The sequence below is a fragment of the Sciurus carolinensis genome, chromosome 3, assembly GCF_902686445.1.
Source record: "Sciurus carolinensis chromosome 3, mSciCar1.2, whole genome shotgun sequence".
NCBI lineage: Eukaryota > Metazoa > Chordata > Mammalia > Rodentia > Sciuridae > Sciurus > Sciurus carolinensis.
In genome coordinates this window covers 122,404,380-122,431,324 of record NC_062215.1, presented here as the reverse complement: position 1 = coordinate 122,431,324, position 26,945 = coordinate 122,404,380, and the positions used below count along the sequence as shown (strand labels likewise).

The 26,945-nt window shown below is 39.4% G+C and overlaps 1 protein-coding gene across 11 annotated transcripts in view; it reads right to left on the bottom strand.

Annotated features, from left to right (window-relative positions):
* Rapgef4 (Rap guanine nucleotide exchange factor 4) overlaps window positions 1-26,945 on the bottom strand; it is a 279,641-nt gene that overhangs the window by 33,572 nt on the left and 219,124 nt on the right. For 10 of the 11 annotated variants that reach the window (XM_047543011.1, XM_047543009.1, XM_047543010.1 and 7 more), the window contains 6 exons: window positions 26,597-26,743; window positions 24,570-24,685; window positions 18,598-18,686; window positions 14,638-14,716; window positions 2,280-2,430; window positions 140-228 (listed from right to left, as the gene is read on the bottom strand). In XM_047543011.1, the coding sequence (XP_047398967.1) occupies window positions 140-228; window positions 2,280-2,430; window positions 14,638-14,716; window positions 18,598-18,686; window positions 24,570-24,685; window positions 26,597-26,743 (671 nt within the window). Of the gene's footprint in view, window positions 1-139; window positions 229-2,279; window positions 2,431-6,920; window positions 7,143-14,621; window positions 14,717-18,597; window positions 18,687-24,569; window positions 24,686-26,596; window positions 26,744-26,945 lie in introns of those variants that run through there. The other variant, XM_047543020.1, reaches the window with a different exon arrangement.

Here is a 26,945-nt window from a genome sequence, read left to right as displayed (position 1 = left end):
GCTCAAATCAGAACACTGTGGCTATTGCAAGACCAGTTTTAAGCTTTTTACAGGCAAAGGACCTTTCAGAAGGTATTCTGATTGCAAGGCAGGCACTTACTTGCTGAAAGCACACCCTCAAAACCAAGCCCTTCCTTACATTTGCTTGACAATCTTCTCCAACTCTGGCAGTTGCTCCTTGAGGGCAGCAATCATCCGGGCATCATCTGATACAGACACATAAAACTCCTGTAATTGGCAAAGGTCACAGGCTTTTAACAAGAACTGCAAAAGGGGCACACATCTGTAGAGAGCAATTAAGACATGTCCCTATGTCGTCTGCTTAACTAATACCACCAGACCATGGTGGTTTCATGGGCTAGAGAAAAAAAGGATAAAAAAAAAATACTGCAGTAAATTTCAGTTCAAAATTGCAAATGAGAAAATTTTTGGAAATAGCAATGATGACTGCACAAGAGTGGGATGAAATGAATGTCATTGGATTGTCCACCTCAAAATGATTAGAATGGCGAATTTTATAGTATATTGTACCACGATAAAATTAAAATAAAAAACAGCAAGTGTATTGTTTATGTAATACTGAAGTAATACAGTGTTGGGAATAGGTCATTTCGTAAGCACTTTTTTAACCTCAATGTTTGTCAGGGAAATTTTATTATTCATTTTCAATGTTATTTTAGTTATTTGTTGTTTATTTAATACTTAACACCCGTTTGATAAATCGCTGGTGGTAATGCAGGCATGGCCTCAACACTGTACTGAGTTTATGCTGAGTTTGTGCCACCAGCTGAGAATTCTGCTGACTTCCTGGGAGCTGAGCTGGCTACCCAGCAGCCCCAGCTGTGCCCTGCTGCTCAGGAGCCATGGTCTCCACAGCAGACCATGAGAACCACACAGCACAGAGTCACCATCGCCGTGGTTCACCTGCAAGATGGCCCTGTACATGGGGAGAGGCCACTCCACTCCTTATATTTTCAAAACACTTTAATCCACAGCCTTGAGGGATTCCCACAGTACATCTTCCCCCGCCTCAGCCCAAATGATAGAATTTAAGAAGAGAGGGAGCTATTTTTATTTATTTATTTATTTATTTATTTTTGGAGAATTCATTTTAGAACATAGAGGTCACAAATTTTTGAAAGAAGCCACACTATCTTTTATCTACATAGAAGTAAGAGCCTCACTAAGTTTTGGAGGAGAGAGTGCAGTCACCCCTGCCCCTGACCCCATTGAGGGTTTTGCTTTCCATGGTTTCTATTACCTGTCGTCAACTGCAGTCTGGAAATGTTAAATGGAAAGTTCCAGAAATAAAAAAAATTGTAAGTTTTAAATAACTTTTATTATAATATAGTTATAATTGTTCTATTTTATTATTGTTGTTCATCTTTTATTGTGTACAATCTATAAACTTTCTCATATGTATGTTGTATAGGAAAGAAAACAGTAGAAATAGGGTTCCTACTGTATGTATAAACAATTAGAACAAATTTTAAAAAAATAAATAGGGTTCAGTACTATCTGTGGTTCTGGGCCTCCACAGGGGGTCTTGGGTCACATCTTCCATGGATGGAACAACTACTGTAATCCAGGACTAAATGGCAAGGCCAGTGCTGTAATGTGGGACCAGAGCTATGGGAAGGGAAAGAGCAGCTGAGCCTGAGCAGGGTTTACAAAGTAAACATGTGCCTTCAGTAAACTGTATTGCTTCCCACTTCCTGTTCTAGTAATTCCTCAATAAAAATATCTACCTTGCTCAAAAACACCTACTATTTGATCTAGTAATCCTACTTCTAGGAACATAAGCAACCAAGGACAGACATATTAGCACAAAAACATCCACTGCACAATGATTCTAGGAAGCTGAAAACTGGAAAGGATGTAAATATTCAACAGTATAGGTACAAATATCTGTGGCATAGCTGCTGAACGGTCATTAGAAGTTTTTATTCATAAAGACTGTGCTGACATGAAAAAATCCTTATATGAAGAAGAAAAAGCAGCCTGCAAAATGATGGGTACTGATGTGATTACAACTCTACCAAATTTACAAAGAGGAAGAGACCAAATGAAACTGCATTAAAATGCTACCAATTATTGAATTAAGAGTGGCAGGATGATGCAGGAAGCCTTTCTCTACTTACGGTACCTTTCTGACAAATGCATGTTAACCAAGTCTAGAACTAGCGATTACAGTCCCCTCAGGGAGGCTGCCATGCCTGTGGGTAGGTCCCCATATTGCAGGACAAAGGTGTGTTCTTGGAAGGAATAACCCTGAGTACCTCCAGGAAAGCCATGGCCACATCATCCTCTTGCAGGAGGTCTCCATACATGGCAGCCCACTGTAGAACCAGGCGGATGACTCGTCTCTTGTTGTTGAGGGCATAATCCATTCTCTCCTGTTCTGTACCTTGAGAAGGCTGTGCATGGTAAGTGCGGAGGGGTCAAGGAAGACAAATAGCCATTTCACACTCATTCCACTGTGCTGCTTGCAAAGGCAGAGTGACAGATGCCAACTTTAGACTGAAGGAATTCCTCCTGTAGGCCCTCAAGAGAACCCCACATAAAGTGTCTGTACCACACGCACACACACCCTGCTTAGCTCCTGCTCACTTTGACCTGATAACGGCCCAAGGAATTGGGCTTCACGTGGATCTATGTGTTCTCAGGATTCTAGCTGCGTCCATCTGTAGCTATTATTCCCTGCCTGTCCTCTGCACTGCTCTTTGCCTCTTCAGTGGTAATTCCACCTGCTGTTGATTGTCTCTGGGTACCTGGCCACCTCTTAATGGTTCCTATAATTCTGCCCACATCATTATTAATACCCTCATGACAAGCACTGCATTTAAACCCTTCCACATGGATGTCTAGCCCTCCTGGGACTCTGGCTGATAGAGACAGCAAGATGGGGAGCAAGGCTGGAGGCTGGTAAACTTATCCATGTTAGGAAAAGGACAGGTGCCTGCTAAAGTGGCCTCTGGTGGGGGCTTCAGATACTCTTTACACAAGACCTTCTCCTCTTGTCTAGAATCACAGCCTCTTCATTGTCAACTTGGGCATTTATGGCTAGCTATCTTAACTACGAACCCCTTCTGGCTTGGATGACATATTATTTGTCTGGTATTCTATACTGTGCCAAGCACAGTGACCTTCTTCTAGAAATTTTATTTATCCATTATCAGAATAAATATTTGGTTGAGTGCTCATCCTGTGCCAGGAGTAAAAGGTCCTGCTCTTGGTTGAAATTCTTGTACGCATTAGAGTTGGGAGAACATAGTAGGCCATCAAGAAATGTTTTAGATGGGACGTACCATTACTTTTTCAGTGACTTATAATAGTTTGTATTATAGACAACTAGTCCATTAAAAAACAGTATTTTTAACTTACACTGCAACTTTCACACAAGGTACATCAGTTAAGCTCTATTTCCTAATCTTGGGATGGAGTCATTTCCTTTCTACAGGTGAGCAAACAGACACGAAAGGAGCATAAAATGCTGACATTATATTGAGGGAATCCAGAACTGGTTTTGAGTCCAAGACTCCTGATTCCAGTTAGTTCTGTTCCCATTACACATCAACTCTGAGCCTATAGCTCACTGCAAGACCAGCCATGTCTTAGCTCACTACCATGACTTAAAAGGCACCGTCAAAAGCTGCCTTGTGGCAGTGCTGTGCTTGTGAGCTAAACCAGTAAAGGGCCTTTTCTAAAAGGACCATAAATAATCATGATCAAGGTAAATGACAGAACCTTAAAGCAAAGGTTTACTGCATGTAAATGGGTTGCAAAATGGCTTTCATAAATTGAGCACGAGATTCATAAAAAAGAAAATTGCTCAACCTGTATTGCTACAATTCTCTCTGAGCTTACAATAAAAAAGGAAGAAAGATCACTTTATGTGAAAATTATTTCTTTTCTGATTAACCCTTTGGTCTCTTGCTTGTATGCATTCATAACTCAGATTTTCTTCCCAAAGAATGGCAATGCTGGGCCCATTTGATGGCTGCTTTCTGCGGCAGGTAGCAGCACTGTCAGGGACATAGTGGATACTGGCTAAGTAATTCTTGATTGACTGAAATATAGGTACTGGTTCACCCAAGAGTTGGAGGATCAGGACTTAAGTCCCTTTGATGTCATCATCTAGCTAAATGATTTTTGAGTGAGTCATTTAGCACCTTTAGACCTGCATGTACTCACCTGTGCAATGAGGAGGTGAGAAGAAATAATTTCCAACTTCTTTCTCAGCTATTATGTTCAAATACACTAAAGCAACGTGGATCTAAAGAGAATCAAGTACCACTAACAATGTGAAAGTATGCTCTCTTTTGTTCAATTTTATGGTACTGTGTTTTTGTGGTACTGTGGTTTGGATATGGTTTTTCCTGACCGAAACTCATGTTAAGGTTAAATGGCTCAATGCAGTACTGACAGGCCATGGCACCTTTAAGAGGGGTTAATGTCTTTCTTGAGAGACTGGATTAGTTGTCTTGGGAATAGATTAGTTCTTACTAGAGGGGTTCTTATAAAATGGGTCAGTTCCTTTGTTCACTCGTCTTTTTGCATATGCTTGCTTGCCCTTCTGCTTTTATGCACATAGTGCAGTATGAAACCCTCACCTGAAGCTATGTACATGTGGACTTCCAGTCTCCAGAACTGTGAGCTACATCAACTTCTTTTCTTTATAAATTACCTGGTCTCTGGCATCCTAGTATCGTAACAGAGAATGAATTAAGACATGTGGAAAACTGGATTGCATCAGGCCTTGGCAGGTACTGCCTTTTACATTTCCATACCATGAGAGTCCACAGGCGAAAGTAGGAATGGTTAAGAAGTAGGCAGGGGCCAACCTCATTAAGTATGAGGCAGTGAAGATTCTGAACTCTAAACAGAACATTTTAAAGACTGTACTAGACCAAGTTCACTTGAGTTCTCTCCTAAGCCAGTTTTCCCGAATATCCTGATGCCACTGTGGGTCACATTCATGTTCCTCACCCTGATCCCGCAGGTTGGGTTTTTTCCCCTCTATCCTCTTTTCCAGATCTAAATGATAATGTCTCTGAAAGATATCTTTCTGATGACCTTGTACTATGAAAAATATACAGATATAACTTTTGATCATATCATTTTTAAAAGAAAGTCTGTGTCTTAAGTTATTTTGCAAACTAGGTTCTTAAAAATATTTCATTATCCATGAATTGCTCAAAGATGGTAGTAGCATATAGAAGAAATGGAAGTTTTCACTGAACTGGTATTTAGAGTTGGAACCTTAGTCTAAATTTAGGAGAATAACCTCTAGACAGGACAATTAACATGTTGGTGTGGTTTTTGCAAGGTAAATGTATTTTCAAATAAATTAATACACTTTTCAAAGAAAATATGCCCAAATGCTTTAAAGGTACTTGGGCAAAGAAATCATTCAAATTGATTTACCAATTAATAATTAAGAGAGTACTTTGAGTAAGGCATAGTGCTGGGTGCTAGTGATATAATGGGCACAGCTCTGACCTACCTGAAATTTTACACTGATGATGTGTTGTGTGTGTCAGAGAGGGAAAGAGAAAGAGAGAGAGAGAGAGACAGAGACAGAGAGAGAGAGAGAGAGAGAGAGAGAGGGAGGGAGGAAGGGATGGAGGAGGGTGTGAGAAAATGTTTCCAAGTTTTATGAGACTGAAATGGTTTGAAACATCAAATTAGCATCAAGTGAATATAATCCTTATTTTCCAGAGTTATCTTTTTCTAGGTTTTCTTGTCTTGGACTTAAGGAAGTAATGCAAATACTTCAGTAGCACATCTGTGGCTAATCTCTAGGGTCACAGGACAGGGTAATTAAACCTGCAATTGTATCCGTGGGTCAGGACAAAGATTCTTGTCTTCTGATGTAGAAATCTGTTGTCCACAATAAAAGACAGAATGCAAAGATGAAGTCTGGATGGATTAATATGATAAGGCTTCTAATGTGTGTAGATCTTTATGATTCACAAAATTCCTTCAAGATGCTCAAATGATCACAAACCCGAAAAGGAAATATTTACAGATGAGGAAACTGAGGTTCATTGAGAGGATATCTGCCTAAGGTTTCCAGTGAGCAAACAGCAGGGTTTACAAATTCCATACAGTGGCCATAGTGCCTAGAGGTTAGTGACTGGCTTCATGAAATTACTAAGAATAATTGCATTTGGGAAGCAAAAACCCCAAGACATTTCCTCTCTTCATCTGCCCCTCCTTCTCTTCCTTCTTCATTCCTCCCTTTCCTTTTCTGAAGTTCAACTTTCCTAGCGCTGATTCAGTATGTGGAGTATCTAAGCAAGAGCTGAGTGGCCCTGTCCTCCTACAGTTTTCTGGGAGGTAAGACTGACCAAAGTCAGAAAGACCAGGAGGGCTTTTCTCTATTTTCTCATGAAAGTTAAGCATTTTGCCTTTGGGGAAATAAAAGAAAGAACAGATTTATTGCACAGCCTTGCCTTTCTCCTCACAGATGTTCATTTACTAAACCGAGGTGGGGCAACACTGTCTTCAGAGCTGGATCCCAGCATATGCTCCAAGCTTCTGTCCCTCTGCAGGCCACATACATTTTTTTCCCCTGAATTAGCTATTAGATCAGATTCTTAAGGGACATGGAGAAGACTTTGTATGTAATTGATTCTGCCTGAAATGGTTACAGAGAGGTGCTGGAACTTCTATTTACCCCATGGCAGTCTCCCTAGGCTTTTAAAAGATATAGAAGGTTAAAAAAAAATCTTCAAAAATGTCATAGCTCCTTAATACCTCTATCAAAATTGTCTGAAATTTTATTTTGTCAAATTGTCAAATATAGATCATAGATTTGTCCTAAATATGCTCAGAAAAAAATTCAATGTCATCAGGAACAGTAAGTCTATGCAAATACCAAAGTATGTGGTACATCTTTCATACAGACTCTTTGATCACTGGATATGTTGTCTACAGGACAAGCATTCAGAGTGATGGTCTTCATTGAACTGGACCAGCTCCTTCCGCTGAGGCCAGATTGGATCTGTGTGCAGCGCCGTATCAGGGCTGAGAACAGAGTGAAGGCCACGGTGCAGGCTACAGTCTTTCTACCCTGCAACGGCAGGCTTAATATTCCATTGAGTCATTTTCCTCATGCCGGTTCTGCCGTTCAAACACTGTAATTATTTCATATATTTTTACCTAGTTATTATCTTACTCACCACAGGCACCTGTAATTTTTCTGTATTTTTTTTAACTGCTCATTTACTTATTCTTAATTCAGCTAATAATGGTTCCATGTATTAAAATTATCACAGGGAAAGTAAGTGAAAACCTCCTAGGATGTAGAGGCAGCAGATTCATTACAGTCTACAACAGGGAATAAAATATTATGTATACTTTTTGCAGTAAGTACATGCTAATTATGCAGCTATTTATAAAACACTTATCAACATTCAAACTGATATTCTTCAATGTTGTTGTTTTGGAAAGCCCTGCTTTGCATACAAGATCTCTGCTTGCAGCTGAAAACAAACTTTGGGGGTCATCTGCCCACTGACAAGCCAAAGCTTTTGTCTACTCTGTATTGTGCCCTATTCCTCTCATGATGGTATACAATAGTCGTGGCAATATTTACGTGGGACTTCAAAGTTTATAATGTACTTTCACACACACAGCCTCATTTGATCTGTGCAACAAGCTGGTGAGTGGGAAGGGCAAGTCTAATTACCCCTATTACACAGAAGGGGCTCACGGAGCTTGGGGATAATTGCCAAGTAACATAGCTTGTAAGATACAGATCTTAAACATGATCTTCTGACTTTAGAGCTTTTGCTTTCCCACCATAACATGGGGCCTTTGGCCCTTTACTTCGTGTTGCCTGAGTCTACTCCTACTCTGAATGCAAGTTCAAATTCTGCTTCTCCACTTGAAAGGCATGATCCTTGCTAAGTCCACAGAGTCTAGGCTTCCTCCCCAGTCAGTGTCCCAAAAACATGGTTAAGGATGAAATGAGATACATAGGTAATATACATGGGGCTACTTCTGCAGCACACGAACTGCTCGGTAAACCTTGGTTATTGGTGTTATTACTGACCCCCTTCTGGAAATCTCTGAAAATATTTCCAATGACGGTTTTAGAATTTTTCTAAGACTTGGTCGTTCTGGGTTTAACTCTGTGACGCTTTGGACCAACACAGGCTGCTCCTGTGTATGTGTGCACCTGTTAACTCTGAACTCACAGAATCCCTTCTGTGCTGTCAATTTCTTTACATGTCTCTCATTTTCTTGCTCAGAATATTTTTTTTCCCATTGATTTTTAGAATTCTCTGATTTTACAAGTTTCTTGCTCTTGGTACTCTCTTTTAAAATCTCAAACCAGGAGCTTGTACTTGGTCTCATGCAATACACTTAGCCTGGGTTCAAATCTTTTTCAACATTTACAAGTTGTGTCACTAGGGGCAAATTACTGAGCTTCTAGTTTTGCTCTACTTATTGTAAAAAACAGAATTAAGAGTGTGTAACACCTCAGAGTGTTGCTATAAGGTCAAGGAAATGTAAATGAAATACTTTGCTGCACATCTGATGAGAAGGTCATCTTCTTCCAAGGAACATATCATATCATTTCCTTACTGGAAATAAGCTCTCAAATTGCAGACCTATAGAAGTAACCATTCAGAATCAAACTGGGACTACAAAGGTCAAATTTGGCTTCAACCAAAAAAAAATTTATTTTTTTTGTGGTGCTGGGGATTTGAACCCAGGGCTTTGTGCTTGCGAGGCAAACACTCTACCAACTGAGCTATATCCCCAGTCCAGCTTCAACCAAATTTAAGCTGAAATTTATTTTCTTAGAAATCTAAAGAATGTCCCTAAAAAGTTGGCTTCATCTAATAAATACAAACGCGATGCTGCTTTGTAAATCTTTCATTTACAAGAAAAGCATATTTTGATATATAGTCCTCTTTGAGAACCCAAGTCAACATACAAAAACAATATTTTCAAGTCAGTTTCACTGAGTTGTAAGTGATAGGGAGAACATGCTTTTTCAGAAAGGAAAGTCATTGTATTTGTTTCTAAGGACGAATATATATAAAAGGCTATTTTAGCAAAACCTATGGGCAAGTCTATATTCTATTTTTTTCTTTTTAATTTAGGAAACTAAATAAATAATTTCCATGCGAAAAGCATAAAATATATGTTGAATACTAAGCTAAAGAAAATAAGATTGCTAATTAGAAAATATTCAACCAAATTATTACTGTGTTTTGTAAGTTTATAGACAAGTCATTTATCACTTAAGAGTCTGTCCATTTACAACAAAGACTGTATTCACTGATATAAGAAAAAAACATCTTGACAGGGTAAATTTTGGAACTGATCCAAATGCTGATGATGTCATCATAGACCCTATTTTTTTGGATGACTCTCTGTTCATTTCAGCTTATCCTAAGGTTTGTTTCCCTCATGTGGCAGGATAGCTGTTGGAGGTGATTTGGATCATAGGCTTCTACTTCTCTGTCTTAAATATTGAAAATGTTTTCACCTAGAAATCTAGGAAACCTCTCCTGGAATTCCACTGCACCAGTCTAGCTTGGGCCTGCAATTTGAGAAGCAACACTGTCAAGGGTAGTCAATTACTATGAGTGGATAGACATGGCACACATGTTGGGGAGTCAACCACAATACCCACTACAGACTAATTATATCAGTGCTACATGAACTTCCTCTCAACATCTGCCAGGGTATATAGGCTTTTAGGTAGTTATTTGGCCTCCATTGCCTTGACTTCTCTTGTATGTCAAATGAAATAAATAACATACCAGTCCTTTTGTCTTCACATTTGAGGAACAGGTGTTGAAAAGATAAAGTAAGTGATGTGTAAATACTCAGAATGTAGCAGATAGTTATTAAAATTAAAAATAATATTTAGTTGTGATCATTTGAATTAAAGGCCAGACTACAGATGTGCAAAAAGATGGCAGAGATTAATCATAAAGCAGAAAATTAAGACAATAAGAGAGAAATTTGGCAATAATCACCCTAACCAAAACATTCCAGAAGGTTTTTTTTGTGAAATTATTAACAGTGGTGAAATGCCTGGTGAACTTGCTCTCTTTTCTTTTTGTAGTAATTTAAATTTTTTGAAATGAGAATTTCTTATCATTAAGGATGATAATGTCATTTATATTTATGAAATAAATAGAATATTTAATGGTATAGGAAAATATTCACAAAATATTTTTTAATGAAAAATCATACAAAATTATTTTCAGTAAGATCCCATTCTCATATTTAAAAGTATGTCTATGTGTATAGAAAAAAGACTAGAAGGAAACACACCAAAATGTCAGCCATAGTTATACTTGAGAGGTGACAGGGTTTTAATTTTCTTTTTAAGACTAAAGGAAAAATGAATTGAATTCAAAGATGCAGATTTTAAAAAGATTAAAGAACTAGAGATGAAAAGTATAGAAATTGAACAAATATGATTTAAAAACTCATTATTATAAAGCACTTATATTCATCAGGTCAAATCATGTCCAAACTGTATCTAATGAATAGAGTCTCTCTCATTAGCACATAAAAAGCCTGATATATTAATGTTAAATAGAGTTCTACCATCCTTTTCCATGCTAAAAGCAAAATTGGAAGAGTCACACAATGTGGATTAAGGACAGAAATAGGTGTCAGTGGCTCTGGGCTCAGATCTTTTCTGTACTAATAATTACCTTCTCTGAGCAAATCATAATTTTTCATTATCCTAGTTTATTGATTTGGAAAAAGCACAGTGAAAAATACTGGCTTCTTCATAGGGCTGCTATGAAAAGCCAGAAATGTTAAGTACTTGAAAAACACTCAGCTAAAGCAACTGATCCATGGAACATGGTTAAGGGTTTCACTGTCCCTGCGTTCCACGTTGAGAACATGGGGGTTAATCTACTTGTCCAATATTGCATTCTACATCTCGGTTGCTTGGGGGTTATTGCTAAGCAGTTCATGTATATATGCTGTTTTTGCCTCCTCATCCTCAGTCTCTCCACTTCTTTTTTTTTCTAGTAGTTTCCATGGAAGTGTGTAGTTAAGTACTTTGCTTTCACTTGACCAATATGTCAGCAGTAACCAAAGCTGGATCAACCAGACTCACCTTCCCAAGGAGGTGGGAATGAATTATGGGCCCAGGGAAGTTGCAATAGATCTGTCCCAACAGCACCCTTTTTAGTTCCTGCCTCCCAGGTTTCTTTCCCCAGGTCTGCCACAGTTGACTTATATTATTTATGACTAGAAAAACAGAATGTATAAGAAGCCCACATACCACCTCCCTGATGGGAAAGGGGACTGAAAACTAGTCTCTGGTATAACTCAAAAGCACTTTCACATCTATAAATTTGGGGACAAAGTCCTTCCCTCTGCCCACGTGTAGCAGGATGAGTTCGTGGCCTCTTGGGACGCCCTCCCCAGCCATTACAGAAGAGCAACTCTTGTTTGAGCTTCTTGTTTCTAGTATCTAAGGACTAGACTTGTGCTGTCTAACATGGTAGCCACCAGCCTGATGTGGATATTTAAATTAAAATTAATGGAAGTGAAATAAAAATTCAGTTCCTCTCAGTACCAATTTTAAGGCTAGTGGCTACTGGGCTAGCATAGATATAAAACATTTCCATTACTGCAAAATGTTCTACTGGATGGTACTGGTTGGACTAGTCCCTAGACCCAAAGCCTCCCTCTCAGTTCTCCCCACAGGACTGACCTGCCAGCAGACCTCTTCACTGGTCTTTTGTGACATTCCTAGGTTTGTCGGGCAAATGACTATGCAAAGCAGGTTCCCTAAGACTCTTGCACATTGGGAAATCACTGAAACTTAAATGCACATTTTTATAGGAATATATTCAGAAAAAACACTGAGAATTTGGGGGGTTGATAAAAGTCTTACCAGGCATTTTATCTGGTACTAACAAACTAGGTCTACTTTGGTTTTAGCTAACTGAAACATAGATCAACATGTGTCATGTGATACACTGTCAAGAAGTGCTCTTCAATTCTAATTGAAGGTAACATAATTATTCGAAATTTAATAAGTTTTTAAAGAAGTAAGTTATAAAAAAGAAAAAATGATAAACTTCAGGCTTGGACTCCTGACTTGGAAGATGCTGTCACTTGCCTTGGGAATGCTACTCTATTGGGGGGGGGGGCGGTTCATGATCCACATTTATAAAATAAAACTAATATCAACCCAGTAGGATCCTGCGAGGTAAAGTGGTGTGTATATAATATAGGTCAGGGCTCTTAGGATGGTGCCTGACACACAGGAGAGCTGATTCAGAATAAAGTGATGAAGAGAATTGAAGTTCTCCCAGGGCCTGGTGTGAAGGGGCGAGCTGAGGGCACCAGGTAGTGTAGACTGTATCAGGTCATCCTCAATCTCCTCACTCTACCAAGAAGAGAATTGGTCTCTTGTGACTGATGCTATTGTTCACTTTCTTGTCTTGCCCTCCTCTTCATCAATAGCATTATCCATACTTTTCCTTATTTGGGTGTGTCATGGACCTTCTCCCCAGGAGCTGCTATCTTCAAAACAGAAGTTAATGATCTGAATGCTCTCAGTCACCTCTTGAAGGAAAAAAGTCAATAAATAGAGACATGAGAATTTGTAAAAAAAATAGAAGTTTAGTGTCTGGGGCTTTGAGTTGTAGAGGTGATAGGACTGGGCCTGCTTAACTCCCTTGTTTTGTTTTGGTCTGCCCTAGGGTTATCAATAAGCTGACCACTGAACAAAATGTCTGAACTCAGGGGGTTTTTATTGTTCCTTTCAATAAATCTCAAAGGTCTAACAATGACTACCATGTATGGAGTTAAGAAAGTAGAGAGATCCTGAATGTGTTAATTTTACTTGAGAAAAATTGAATATGAGCCAGAAAGAATATATAATATAGGTAAGTCTCATTAAGCTGTCATTACTTGGAAAGATAGTTTCCAGGCAAATAAACACCCAAATCTCACTCTCACAGATCCCTCTAAGTAGCACATTCAATTCAAATTTCCCATCCGCATACATTCTGTTGACTTCAAAGAGAATTATGGGTAAGAAAATGAGAATCAGATAGGGCAATTATAATTCTGTGAAAGAGAAAACATGCCAACATTGATTGGATTGCTCAAAAATGGGAGAAAAAAAGAGACACTCTCCTTCAATGCATTTAACTACTCAAAAAGGCCAGAGTGTTCTGGGATCTGAACTTTTTTGGGGGGGCAGCAGGGCGATAGCAGCAATTGAACTCAGGGGCATTTGGCCACTGAGCCACATCCCCAGCCCTATTTTATATTTTGTTTAGAGACAGGGTCTCACTGAGTTGCTTAGCACCTCACTTTTGCTGAGGCTGGTTTGAACTCTTGATCCTCCCGCCTCAGCCTCCCAAGCTGCTGGGATTACAGGTGTGTACCACCATGCCGAGCAGGATCTAAATTTTTGTTGCTTTAAAAATAAAGCAGCAAAATATACTTTCACAGTGTTCCCAAAGTTGAGGGTGAAACTAGGTCATAATATTCACTTATTTTTTCAACTTACATTTTCCAAATGCTTGCTCTGAGCCTGAGCAGACATCAATTGATCAATTCAAAACTCTACTGAAAAGCTGCCTCCAGACTCAGACTTCAAGTTTTCTAGAGGAATTTCCCCTAGGACTTCAAGTTTTGTCTTTAAGTCAATGTGCTAATAAAAATACCAACAAAGAAACAAATGTCAGTCTCTAGAGAAGATGGGCTATATTAGGAGGAATGTGAAAGAAGAGTTACCTCACAAGTGTGACTTACATTTATCTCAGCAGGTTGGCAAACTGGTTAATACCACAGCCTAAAGGAAGAACATGGCAGATGGCAGTTCAACCCTTCAGGCAGCTTGTCAGAGGCATAGTCGTCTTCAAGGTGAGGGAACAACCCTAACAGCACTCCCAGATTCTACTTCTTAACTTCTCCAGCCTTCCTCCTAAGCATGCATATTTCTTGTCAGCATCACTTTCCCAAATGCTATGGCTTGAATATGGTATGTCCCCTCTGAAACTCATGTTGAAACTTTATTCCCATAGTAAGGGTGTTGAGGTGGTGGAACTTTCAAGATGTGATTAGGTCAAGGGGGTACCCCCCTCATGAATGGATTATTGCTGTTCTCTATGGGACCGGGTTAATTCTCACAGGCATGAGAGAGTTCTTGTTCTCTCCAAATTGGATTAATCACTGCAACAGCCAGCTGTTATAAAGTGAGGCTGCCCTCTATATTTTGTCTCTTCCATATGAGCTTGATATAGTGCGAGATTCTTGTACTGCAACACAGCAACCAACAAACTCATTGGACAGCTGCCCAATGTGGGACTTCCAGGCTCCAGAAACATGAGTTAAACTTCCTTTCTTTATAAGTTATGCAGTCTCAGGTAAGCTCTTTCACAATTTTCTACCCAGGTAATAAGTTGGAAATCCTGAAACATGCCAAGGCAAACCTCTGCTAGGGAGACCTAAAGTTGGCACAGGGGAAAATGTTGACATATCAGTGTTTCACAAGAATGGAAAGGAGAACCCTGACAGGGCCATGACTTACCTTCAGAGGGCAAAATCACGCAGAGGTCATATACATGTAGAGTGTCTTCAAGGGAACAGAGACTTACCACAACAAAAGGATATTGGGCCACCAGTGCAGGGCAAAGCTGGGTATTTGGCATAAAAACACAGTGCATCATAACGAAGTCATTTAAAACAGAATCTGGAGGGAGAAAAGGTAAAAAAAAAATTAGGTTCTTGTGAAAATCTTTAGGAAAGTAAAGTATTCATTTGTTCTTGGCCATTGTATGAGTACAGTTTTACTATACATCGAAGCATTTTATGTGAAAATAATGATGTTGACAGAGCTTGAGACCAAAGTCTAATTTCTTAGGATACTGGACAAAGAGGTAATATTTTAAAAAGACATAGTCTTGTACTAATAGCACTAGTCAACTTGGCCACAAATAATTTTTTTTTTTTTCAGTTCTGGGGGTTGGATCCAGGGCCTTGTGCATACTAAACAAGCACTATACAACTGAGCTACATCCCCAACCTCAACTTTTAAAATATATAATTAAAAAGTCACACATGAATAGTACATATGCAGATTTTACACATCATTCTTTTTGTTTTGTTTTTGTTTGTTTGTTTTGTTTTAGTCTATATTACACCATTTATTTTCAATATCATTTTTTAAAATCTTTTTTAAATCTCCTGTTTCCAGAAGGAGCAATGAAAGGTAAGAGACTGATAAAATCATTTTAAAAAGGAGGTGGTCAAAGCAGAGAATTGGTGAGGTGCGGGGGGACACAGCAAAAAAGAGATAAGATAAAGCCTGTGGGCAGTACTAGAGGGAAACAAAATCTATCTAGTAGATGGGAGGAGTGACTGGGCCAGGTTTGAAGCATTTGCAGGCAGGTAAGGAGGGGGTTGGCAAGGGACGTAAGGCACATCCCAAAGATAAGTTTCATTTGCCTCATCGCTGACTCTTTATTGCAAAGATAACACCATCTAGCCAGCCTGGATTGGAAGTGGCAGGTCCACCAATCTAAAGGTCCCAGGAGTAGGTCTATTGAGACCTGCAACTCCAGATGCCAAGGGGATTTTCAATTAAAAAAAAAAAAAAAAAGAACTATACTAGCTGAGACTTGTGAAATCTTTCCAGTAGAAGATGATGAGAAATATGCACATTTACCTCTATAAATTAGATTTCCAATGCCCATGTCTTTAATGAACTTTTATCACCACACCAAAGTTTGAATCAGCAGCTAAAGGTTTAACCATTATACTCATTTAAATCTGTTGTGATCCCCAGTTGTCATCACTCAGTGTGCCCAGTCATTCCAGGCCCACAATACTGAGCCAGAGAATAAGTTAGAGGGTGCCAGATAGAATCTGAATGGAACTTATTTTTTTAATTATAAAAGATGTTGCTTGCCTAATATCTAGAGTCACCTTCATATGTTTTATATACTCTTTGAAGTAGGTGGAATAATGTTTGCTTTTATGCCATTCAGAAGGCCTTTGTTCTATAGTAGTTAAATTTTTTTTTTTTATTTCCTTCCTTCCTTCCTTTATTTTTGTGGTGTTGGTGCTAAACCCAGGGACTTTCGCATGACAGGCAGGCGCTCTACCCCTGAAGTACATCCCCAGCCCTACCATAGTATAATTTTTGCTAATGTAGAGATTTGACTTGGGTTCCAAGGCTGAGGATACATATATATGCAGAGGAGTGGTCACTTAACATGGCCAATCACCCAAAACTCACATTTCAATACGGCTTTCTTATTCTTTACTCACGTACATTAACTCTTGAGAACTTATTTAAAACAAGCATTTCCTACTTGAAAATGATTCCTTACTCACTCATAGAAGCCCAAAGTCTAGGAAACTAGTAGGTCTTAAGTAGAAAGCTTTAGTAAGTTGAAAGAATGCACAGTTATATTCAGCAGTCTCTATTTCTATGATGAAAACAAGTTTCACTGTAACTAACATTTCTCCTTGTATGGGAAATTCATAAATGCCTGTAATGGTTAATTTGAATTGTCAACTTGATTGGATTAAGAGATACTGATGATTAAGAGGCTTCTGGGTGTGTCAATGAGGCGTGTCTAGGAATGATCGGAATGTGGGATAGTGAACGGAAATGGAGACCCTCCCTAAGCATGGACAGCACCACCCAATAGGATGGTGGCTTGGATGGAATAAAAGTTGGAGGAACAAGGAAGCAGATGCAGATGCAAGCTCATCTCTTCTTGAACGGGTTTTTGATAGTTGCTTCAATCGTCTGAGGATGTCAGACTCTCATTTCTTCACTCTTCCAAAGTGAACTCTGTCATTGATTCTCCAGGGAGTTTTCAGAAGCCTTGATCTTAGACTTGGACAGCACTGTTGATCCCTCTTGTTCTGGGACTTCTGTCTCTTGGACTGCTCAGCTGCTGGCTCTTTCAGCTCTCCAGTCTGCAGGCAGTCATTGTGGACTATCCAGCTTCTGGTCGTATAAGCTGATCTAATAAATCCCCTTTTTATAATAATACTTTCTGTTGATTCTGTTCCTTTAGAGAACCCTGACTAATACAATGCCAAAGGTCTTGACCTCCATTATATCCATGTTTCCTATACCTGTGCTAGGGTTATTTTTAGTGCCCAGGAGAGTAGTAGGGTACATTCATATCTTTGATTTATGAGAAAGATACTGATTTATTCTTTATCTCCAAGCTAACAACATTACTTATAAGAAAAAAATTAGAAAAATTGCAGAAAATGAAGTTCAACATTAAATTATGATGTTTGTTAGCCTAGTCTCTAACACTAAAAATGGAAGTGTTAGGCCTGGTGTGGTAGCACATGCCAGCAGCTTGGGAGGCTGAGGCAGGAGGGTGGCAAGTTTAAAGTCAGCCTCAGCAACTTAGCAAGGTCCTAAGCAACTTAGTGAGACCCTCTCTTTTTCACACTGTCTCAGATAAAAAATAAAAAGGACTGGGGACATGGCTCAGTGGTTAAGTGCCCCTGGGTTCAATCCATGGTACCAAAAGAGTAAAAATAAATAAAAAAGGAAGTATCAGGAGTCATGTTCCATATGCCAGCCACAGGACACACTGATTTCCACGTCCTAAAATTTTTTTAAAATCCATTCCCTACTTCTTATGGAGGAAGAGTTGTATTTGCTCTTTATGGGTAGTAAAAACACTTCCTTAGATGTCATAGTCTCAAATGTTCCAGAACCTTCCTTTTGGGTCAACACTCACTTTCTTTTCTCACTTATGTAATGATAGAGCACAGCACATATCAGACTGCTACCTCTTTCCTTTCTATATCAGTACTGGAAGCCTTTATTATACCTCTAGTTATTGGTAACCAGTCTTTCTCCAGGGCTACTTCAAAGTTATATTTTCAATGACAATTTCCCTCGAGGTCCTGACCACACTCCACCTCATATAAGAGTGCTGTGCACATTTCTTCATGTCCTCCAGTGATTTTAGGCTTTCTGAGGGAAGAAGGTAATCCTTGGGTCTCACCCAAGGCCACCAACTTAGTGCCTACCCAACAAGACACTCAACAACAGAAGAAGCCTGGAGCCAGGGATCCTGGCTTTTATATTTATCTTCCCAATTCATGCATTGTACAAAAAAAAAAAATCTCAGATAATCAGTTTATAAAACGAGAAAGTATAAATAGGAGATGAAATAATAAGTCAGTAGCAAAATACTTTTAGGATTGTTGTGAAGATCAATTATAGAAATGGATTTTGAACTAAGTTTTTTAGATAAATCTCTGAACTTCTTTTAGAGAGAAATGGAGGTAGGGAAGTCTTACACTATAACTTAATAGGTATTGTTGGAAGGAGGGATTGGATGACAACATAGAGATGTGTGTGGAAAGCTACTCCTAATGTGTATGAATGAAGCTGAGTCATCCGCGAGGACAGTCAGGCACTCTGTCTGTGTCACGTAGGAATGCTCTCCAAATATTAATACACATTACCCCTTCCTAAAACTGCCTTGGCAATGCATATTAAGAAGGAGAATGAATTCAGAAATTTTTTAAAAACAATGTTTAGCATGGATTTAATAGACACACAAAACGGTTCTGCGTGCATACCTGTTGCTTCATTTAAAGCTGGTTCGAGGCGTATTGTTTCTAGAAAATGCTCTAAAATTTTTTCAGGTGTCCCTGACATCACAGTATACCTAGGTAAAAAATAAAAATGTCATTAAATTTTCAAAAGTGGGTAATCATTAATAAAAAAGCTTTTACTTATATAAATTTTTTTTTTTTTTTGAGATCCCAGGGAACCATATGAACTTTATTTGTGGACGGTACAATAAGAGAGACCATGTACCCTGCCCAAGTCACACAGAAAGACAATAGAAAAACCACCAACTGAAGAGGTTATTAGAAACATGGTTCCTCTGTGCCTACATGGAACTAAGGTAAATTTCTTGGAGAGCAGCTCCAGCAGGCTGGAAACTCCTAGGAGGTTGGAAACAGAGAAACCTCAGCCTGTTCCAAAGGAAATGAAAAGGAACATGTAAATCCCAGGACAGCTCAGGTCAGGCAAGGGGAACTGGTGAGGGGAATTGACAGTGAACAAGGTTACCCATATATGGATGACTCCTAGCAAAATTTCAGTCCCACACTGGATTCCCCTGCCTATTTCTGGAATGCTCTGTCTTTCTCAACTGTACACTGGTATGTGCTTTGGAAATGCAGTTAATAATAAAACAGGAGGAAAAAAAAAACCCTAAACACCAATGAACAAACCAACCAACCCCAGTAGCACCATGACAAGGAAATAAATCAACAACAGAAAATCTATATAATTTATTTTAACGTCATATACAAATTATTTTTGGTGGGGAATTAAGTCTTTATTTTAGGAAAGCCATCCAGGGTGCTCTCCAGTCAACGTAAGAGGATTTTTTTTTTTTTTTTTAATGAATGTGGGATGTTTCAAGGCAAAGTCCAGATGGTGACAAGTAGTGAATGAAAACTGTAGGCAAAATAACATTAAGATGACATGGATGTTCCTCTTGGAAAATTCAGACTTTGCTTTCCTGCTTGGCCTTTCACTTAAGGCAAAACAACAGGAAAGAAAAGCAACAATGTAAAGAAATTCTCTTGCGCTTGGAAAGCAGGGGTGGAATCCAGCTCTGGGAGAGTCCTGCTTCCTTTGCCTCCTCACCAACACCTTTTCTTTGCCTATTTGAGACCTTCGCGGAACTGTGTTGAGATCCCAAGAATCTCTCCAATGTAGGAAGTCTCAGGGCCTTACCTTCTGCCTGAGAATTTTAGACAAGGCCTGTTAACATACAACTTTGGGCATGTGAAAAAAACAACCCTGGATGGAGTAAGGAACAAATGCAGTCTACCTGGAAGACACCTACAGCTCAATGACAGCACAGGACCAAAAGGAAGCTGGAGAATTCAATCTTTAGGAAATCTAGCTTTAGAACCTAGAGGAGGGTTGGGGGAACTTGAGCAAAGGGGAAGTCAATCTATAAATGTTTTCGCTGCAGTTGGAGAACATTGCTCAACCCAGTTGTTCGTGGAATATGTGAAGTTTGATAGTGCTCAACAGATGAGCTGCAAGAGAAGTAGCATCTGGTTCCATTAATCAGGAAACTGTTGGAGAGAGCATTCCCCATTTGCCTAACATTTACTGTGCCCCACACAACTAAGTGGGCACTGAATAAGGTTGTCGTGTTTACTCCTGCTAGTTAAATATTCTGTTTTGCAGGTGGAAGAATTACTGGGTTGGCGGGGCATTCAGCCTAAGGTTGTGGAGGTGGTGAATGGGTCATCCCTGACGTAAGCCTGGTCTGCCTGGCTTCAGAGGACAAGCATGTATTTCAGGGCACTTTTCTACCTATACAGCAAGATGCTTTGCATGGAGACTACCTCTAGCTGCCTGGAGCTCATTCTGAACAGGAAATTCTCCATGTAAAAACTTTCCCCCAAAGAGCTTTTTTTTTCCCCCTTGGTTTTAAAAATAATTCTTATTTTAAAAAGAGTATAAATACATGACATAATATGAAAACTGAATGTGGAAAGCAATCTGCCATTGAGTCACTGCTGCTATTAATTTGCCCCTCTCAGTTTGAATGTGTTTCCTTGTCTAAAGTTTAATTCTGATAGCAAGTTGGGGTCACAGTCTAGTATTCCTCATTTAGACATCTCTTAGCAAGAGTATTATGTCTGGCTAAAAAGAACAAATGCCTGAGGGTCAATTCAGATGTCCTTTTACCGCACTAGAGAAAAAGTGGCCTAGCATTGCCCACCTGGCCAACTGGAGATCCCACAGCATCTTTCTTGGTTCCCAAGGATGCCCCCCCTGTGGTGCGATTGCCTCGCCTGCTTCAGCCCAGCCCCTCTTCTAGGCTCCTCCGAAGGCTGATAGGTGCTGTCATTTCCATAGTGCAGGGAGCTCTGAAGGGCAAGGCCTGGAAGCTTTTGGCCAGATTCAGCTGCCTGTGATCTTGTGGCTCTGGTTTGACTAAAACCTCACTTTATGGCTTGATTTCATGCTGGACACTGCCGGGCGCCTACTGCTTGACCTCTGTTTAAGTGAGGTCAAGACCACTTGAGACCAGGCAGTATGACTCTTGTTCATTTACTGCATGAAGGAGATACTCCAGTTAAGTTAAAGGCCTCACTCCAGTTGGTTACATTATACAAGCTGTGAGGCTTTAAATGTATGAGAGAAAAAGCTTTTTCCAATACCAACTCTGCACATGAGGAAACTTCTACCTGCAACTAGAACAACAACAAAAAAAGGCCAGGGAGAGGGGGACTGGAAAGAGACTCTTCCCACAGTCAAGATGGAGGTGAGCAATGAGAAATCATCTAAAGAGAAAGGAACCCAATAAACTTAAATATGAACAGTCATTTCAAATTCTTTCTTTCTTACTAAACCCACAAACTCTGGGTTTAGCAAATGTTTGAGGGCTTCATGTAATGTGTCCATCATGACAAACACTGTCTCATTGAAATTTTAATGTCATACTCAGAGTTGAGTAAGGTGGTTTTGAAATTTTAAATGTGTACATAAACTATTGTGGATTTCCCAGAGGAAAAGTGAATCAGGAAAACAACATTGTCAAAACCAAACTGGTGACTCTCTTCAAATTAAAAAAAAAAAAATTGCTAAGGAGAATAGGAACCCTAAAGCTTCCTAAGTTTTAGGTTCGTCCATAGACAGGGTTGCTGCCATGTTATTAAATTTTAGAATACCAACCCAAAATTCACTTACATGGACCCTCCTTTCAACTTTGGTCTCTTTACGAAAACTCGACATGGAAAATAACCCCTTAAGAGAACACAGCTTCTCATTCTTCAGGGCACTGTATTAAATGGATTACTATGAACATGCACAGGTCTTTTAATTCTGTAAGAAATTTGGATTGGATGACAGTACACAAATAGAGTAGATATAATGGAAACTCAGATACAGCTCTAAAATAAATTTAAAACACATGGTGTCTGACGGGTTATGGGAAACAATATTCCAAGATAGCCCCCCTCCACCCCAAGAAAGATGGAGAGAGGTGCAGTTCAGGAGGAGGGAGGGGAAACTAGCCAAGGATTAACCTCCCAGCAGATCCTTTTCTGATAACAATGGGCCCTGGGGAAAGGGGTAGATACTGAATGCTGGGCCCTAAAATCTTGACCTTCCCCCATGGCAAATTAGTCCTAAATGGAGGCACAATGAATAACAAGGGGCAAGGTTTGAGTACCATCCCTGAGGGTCTGGACTCTTATCTCCCCAGACAACAATGAGTTTCAACCTTTTTACAACTATCTTCCTAAATTAAAGTTCTAACCTGTACAACTAGCCCCTGACGGTCAAAACTGCACGGACATGGCTTCCAATGATTACATCATCTTCACTGTACCCTATAAAATCAAAATCCTCTCTGTAACTGAGGGTCATTTTCCCATTCTGAAAATAAGCCCTGATGGGACCCAAATCTAGTTTGATGCCATTAAAAACAAAAAACAAAAAACAACCCTGTGTTTGGAGGACACCGTGAATTTTGATGTTGTAACAAGAAAATGCTCTTAATTCTTCCCCATGATATGAAGGGGTGAAGAAAGGGATTCCCACTTATTTGGCAACCAAGGAAAACTCCTTGGCATGTATTCTCTTTCAACATTTTGGCAGGGGATCCATCTCTTGATCAAATGTTTCAAAGTTAAGGAGAATTCTCAAGGCTTACTTTTTCAGGTGGCATGATTTTCCTTAGACATCATTAAAGGATGCAGATAGCCACTATGAAATTGTCTAGTTACATACAAGGGTACTAAACCTTTAGGGGAAGCCCCAATCTTCACATTAAAAAAAATTTTTTTCTTTCTCATCCTCCTCAGTGGGCTGGAAGGACAACTTAAAAACATTTGGGTACAACATTTTCAAGAATTGATAATAGTAAAAAAATAAATAAAAAAGAAATTTAGATGTAATTTTAGAGTTCTGTAAGTGAAAGGATGATTTTTAAAAATATAGTCAACCCTTTTGAAATAAATTGGTTTTGCAACATTTACTATATAGTGTTGAAGATATAGTATTTATATATAGTTGTCCCTCAGTATTTGTGGGGGATTGGTTCCAGGATCCCCCCCATGGATACCAAAATACGAAGATGCTCAAATCCCCAATATAAAATTTCATAGCATTTGCATATAATCTATGTACATTCTACAGCATACTTAAAATCATCTCTAGATTACCTATATTACCTAATAGACCATCAATGTTATATAAATAGTTGCAATAATGTATTATTTAGGGAATCACAACAAGGGGGAAAATGTCTGTAAATGTTTGGTATTCAGGCATAAGATTTTTTCCTGATTATTTTTGATTCTGGGTTGCAATGTGGAACCTGTGGATACAGAAGGTCAATGGTACTGTTTTGCTATGTAAGCTGGGAGGCAGAAGGAACAGAGGAGTGGAAGTTGGTCAAATGAACTTGAATTCAAGCTATCCCATGCAAACTCTGAGACCATGGACAAGTCACTTGCTTCTCTGAGCTTAAATTTTTCCATCTTTTAAAAGAGGTTGTTATAAGAATTAGATAAAGTCTGGAAAATATGCAATAGTTATTTAATAATGTTTTTTCCTGCCTTCTTTGCAAATCTATTGATTCATGCAGATGAAAATATCTGAGTCTTGGGCTTTTCGTCTAAATAACAAAAATTCATCAGTTGTGATGAATGTACTAATGAAGGGATCCCCACTTATTTGGCAACTAAGGAAAATTCCTTGGGATGCATTCTCTTTTAACATTTTTTTTTTTTTGGTAACATTTCTTTAGCTATAGAATTTGTGTTTTTATTGCACTCAGATTTAAAATTAATCTCCATCTTAAAAAACCAGATTCTGCAATTTGCTATGATTCCTTACAGACCCAGCTCTCACTTGAGTGTCTTACTGCTCAAACGTTGGTGATGAAAAGTTTTATGTAGCAAGTAAGAACTGAAGTGGAAACCAGATATTCTAAAAAAGACTCAAGTTAAACAGGAGACCTGAGAAATAGGAAGCAAATTCCCTTTGGACATCAGCAGGAATAAGTATGAATGAGGCCGGATGGATGTTTCTGTGCTGCAATCAACTGAATATTTTGTATTTGAAACCCGGGTTTCCATCAAATGCTCATTCCGATAATAAGATGAAAACACTTCCTGAGAAATTCGACATCTGACATTCAAATACCAGAGATTCTCGTCACCTCTGCTGGCATCCTTGAAGCTGCCTGGCGTTCCTGTTCCCATTGTTCTCTCCTTGCCTTCTGTTCCAAAGCTATTAAGTTGAATAGTGTGTACAGAGAGGTTTTTAGAGTAGAAGAATATTCTTTCCAGCATGACTCTAGGCAGCACCAAGCTCAATGCAGTGCCAGAAATGGATACATTATACTCCACAAGATGTGTGATTAGTCAATAGAGAGAAAAAAAAAGTCACACATACACTGCCATCTTCCACAAAAAAGGAGAACTTGCTATTGTAGAAATGATGATACCATGTGAAAAGGTTAATCATAGTCTGGCAATTACAGTGTTGGATGCAAACATACTTTTGCTGAGGCTGTGAGTTTCCTTGATTAGAAGCTCTGCTCCCTGCTGGGACCTTCTCCAGCACCAAGACATCTTGGTCATGTTCTTTAAGTCTGACTGTGTTCGCCTCAACGTCCTGCAAATACAAATTACACCACATACAGATGCCGCCATTTACTCAGACAATGAAAAAAATTTCAAATGCTTCAGAAACTCATTTGGTGCTTGTGATGCTAATTGTTGCGTCTACAAATTAAGTCATTTTCAAAGTCAAGGGCTGAAACGGTCAGAGAGAGGACCAGATGAGATTTGAGGCATTTTTTTTTTTTTTTTTTTAACTCTGCTTTTACACCAGATTCAGAGAAACAGCAGAGTTCAGAGTGATGTGACTATGCTCTGAGAAGCCTTTGAGAGACAGCAGTATAGCAGGGAGACAGGGGAAAAAGGTATTTATTCTTCATAAAAATATGTGGCAAACAGCACTCAGCTTCAGCAAAGTTCTCTTTTCTTCTGAGTGTATTTAGTTTCCTTAGGAATGGCCCCACTGTCTCTAATCAAAAGACTTTTAAAAAATCAATTTGAAATGTGCTAACAATCTTTTTCGGTTATTTTAAATGACATCACAAATTATACCAGTGAGATTTGGTCTTAAGCTGACTCTTTCAAAGAATTTTTTGGCCGAGTGTAAACTTCCAAGAGTTAGTACAGTTGATCTGTAAACTTCCACATCATTTTAAATAATTGATTTTAATTTTTTAATGCGCTTTTCCTCAACATTTGGGCTCCATCTTTAAAGAAATCAGATAAGAACCAAATCACATTCCTTGGGATATTTTTCCCTGTGTTGTTCAATGGTATAAATGAATCTAACTTTCTTTGTATTAAGATGATGTTTGCTTTTTTGCGGGGGGTACTGGGGATTTAACCCAGGGGCACTCAACCACTGAGCCACATCCCAGGGTCCTACTAAGTTGCTCAGAGCCTCACTAAATCGCTGAGGCTGGCCTCAAACTTGCAATCCTTCTGCTTCAGCCTCTGAGTCCCCGAGATTATAGGTGGGCACCCCTGTGCCCAGCAAGACGATGCTTTCTTAAAACAAACTTTGTTGTCAGAAATGTTGCTGGCAGAGGCAAATGCTTCAGGCAGTGTAGGGATAGCTGTCTCAGAGGAGGGAAAGAAGGGAAGAAAGCAGAGCCATCCAAAGAGAATAGCTTCCCAGGTGAACTCAAGGTAGGATGGAAGGATCACAGGCTATTGAGGCCAGGGAGAATGGTACACTGCCATTACCCACAATCAGGTCTCTACCAGCCAAAGCTGGGTCATCCCTTCCAAAGAACCAGGGACTGCACGATAGGAAAAGATCGGGGACCATTTAGGGACTGTTTCTTCTAAACATCCTCTATTCTCACAAACACCTTAACAAGCTTAGAATGGGCTCATCTTCAGGGCCACGCTAAGTGCAATTCCCAGCTTCCTCTACCACCCCAATTCTTCTACTGACTAATGTCTGAATCTCCTTTAGTTTATAACAATTTGAGATAAAGTGCTTGAAATGAAAATGCTTTGTTGGAGTAACCACGACTGTCTTTAATTTCCACTAATGTGCACTCACTCAACAAGTCAAGAGAGTGGGATGATATGAGAGAGGCTTAGATTTGGGAAAACATAGCAGGTGGACACTAGAAGGGTCGAGGATACAAGAAGATGTGGGACAGAAGGCTTGCCACTGAGTTGGAGAGTGGGGTGAGGAAGGACACATAAAAGGACGCCTAGGATGACAGTGAGAAACTTCTTGGACTGTGACATTTTGCCAAGGCAATTGGTATCTACCGTCATGGCCGGTACAGGCATGTACAGAGGTATTTGGTCCAGCGTAGAACCCTGTGTTTGCATTGTTCTGGAATATCCCCTCTGGACCCCAGAATGCAGTCATTTCATAACAGAGTCCTTTGTTCCTAGAGCACCCATTCAGCACAGTACTTAACTGAGATATCTGCTTATCTGGAAAAGCGAAAAATGGGCAGCGCTCAGACAGTTTTGGACTCACCCTCAGGATCCGGTTGAAATCCTCCTTGTCGACTCTTAAGAAATGACAGTTATCCTCTCGTAAGACGATGGAGGCAGCTCGTGGGGCATCATTCACTAGCGCTAACTTGCCAAAGTCATCTCCCTCATGCAGGGTGCAGACCACACCCTGGAGAGAGCAGGACATTCAGGTGAGATGGAGTAAATACCCACCCACCCCTCACCAGACCCCCCTCCCCTAAAACACTGTCTATATAAATGGGCTGTACCTAGTGAGCCAAAGTGGCATTATCTAATTAAATTGTCAAGTTTAATTTTTCTTTTAAATGAGATGGTCTAGGGCTTAACTTAAATGCATATATTATAATACA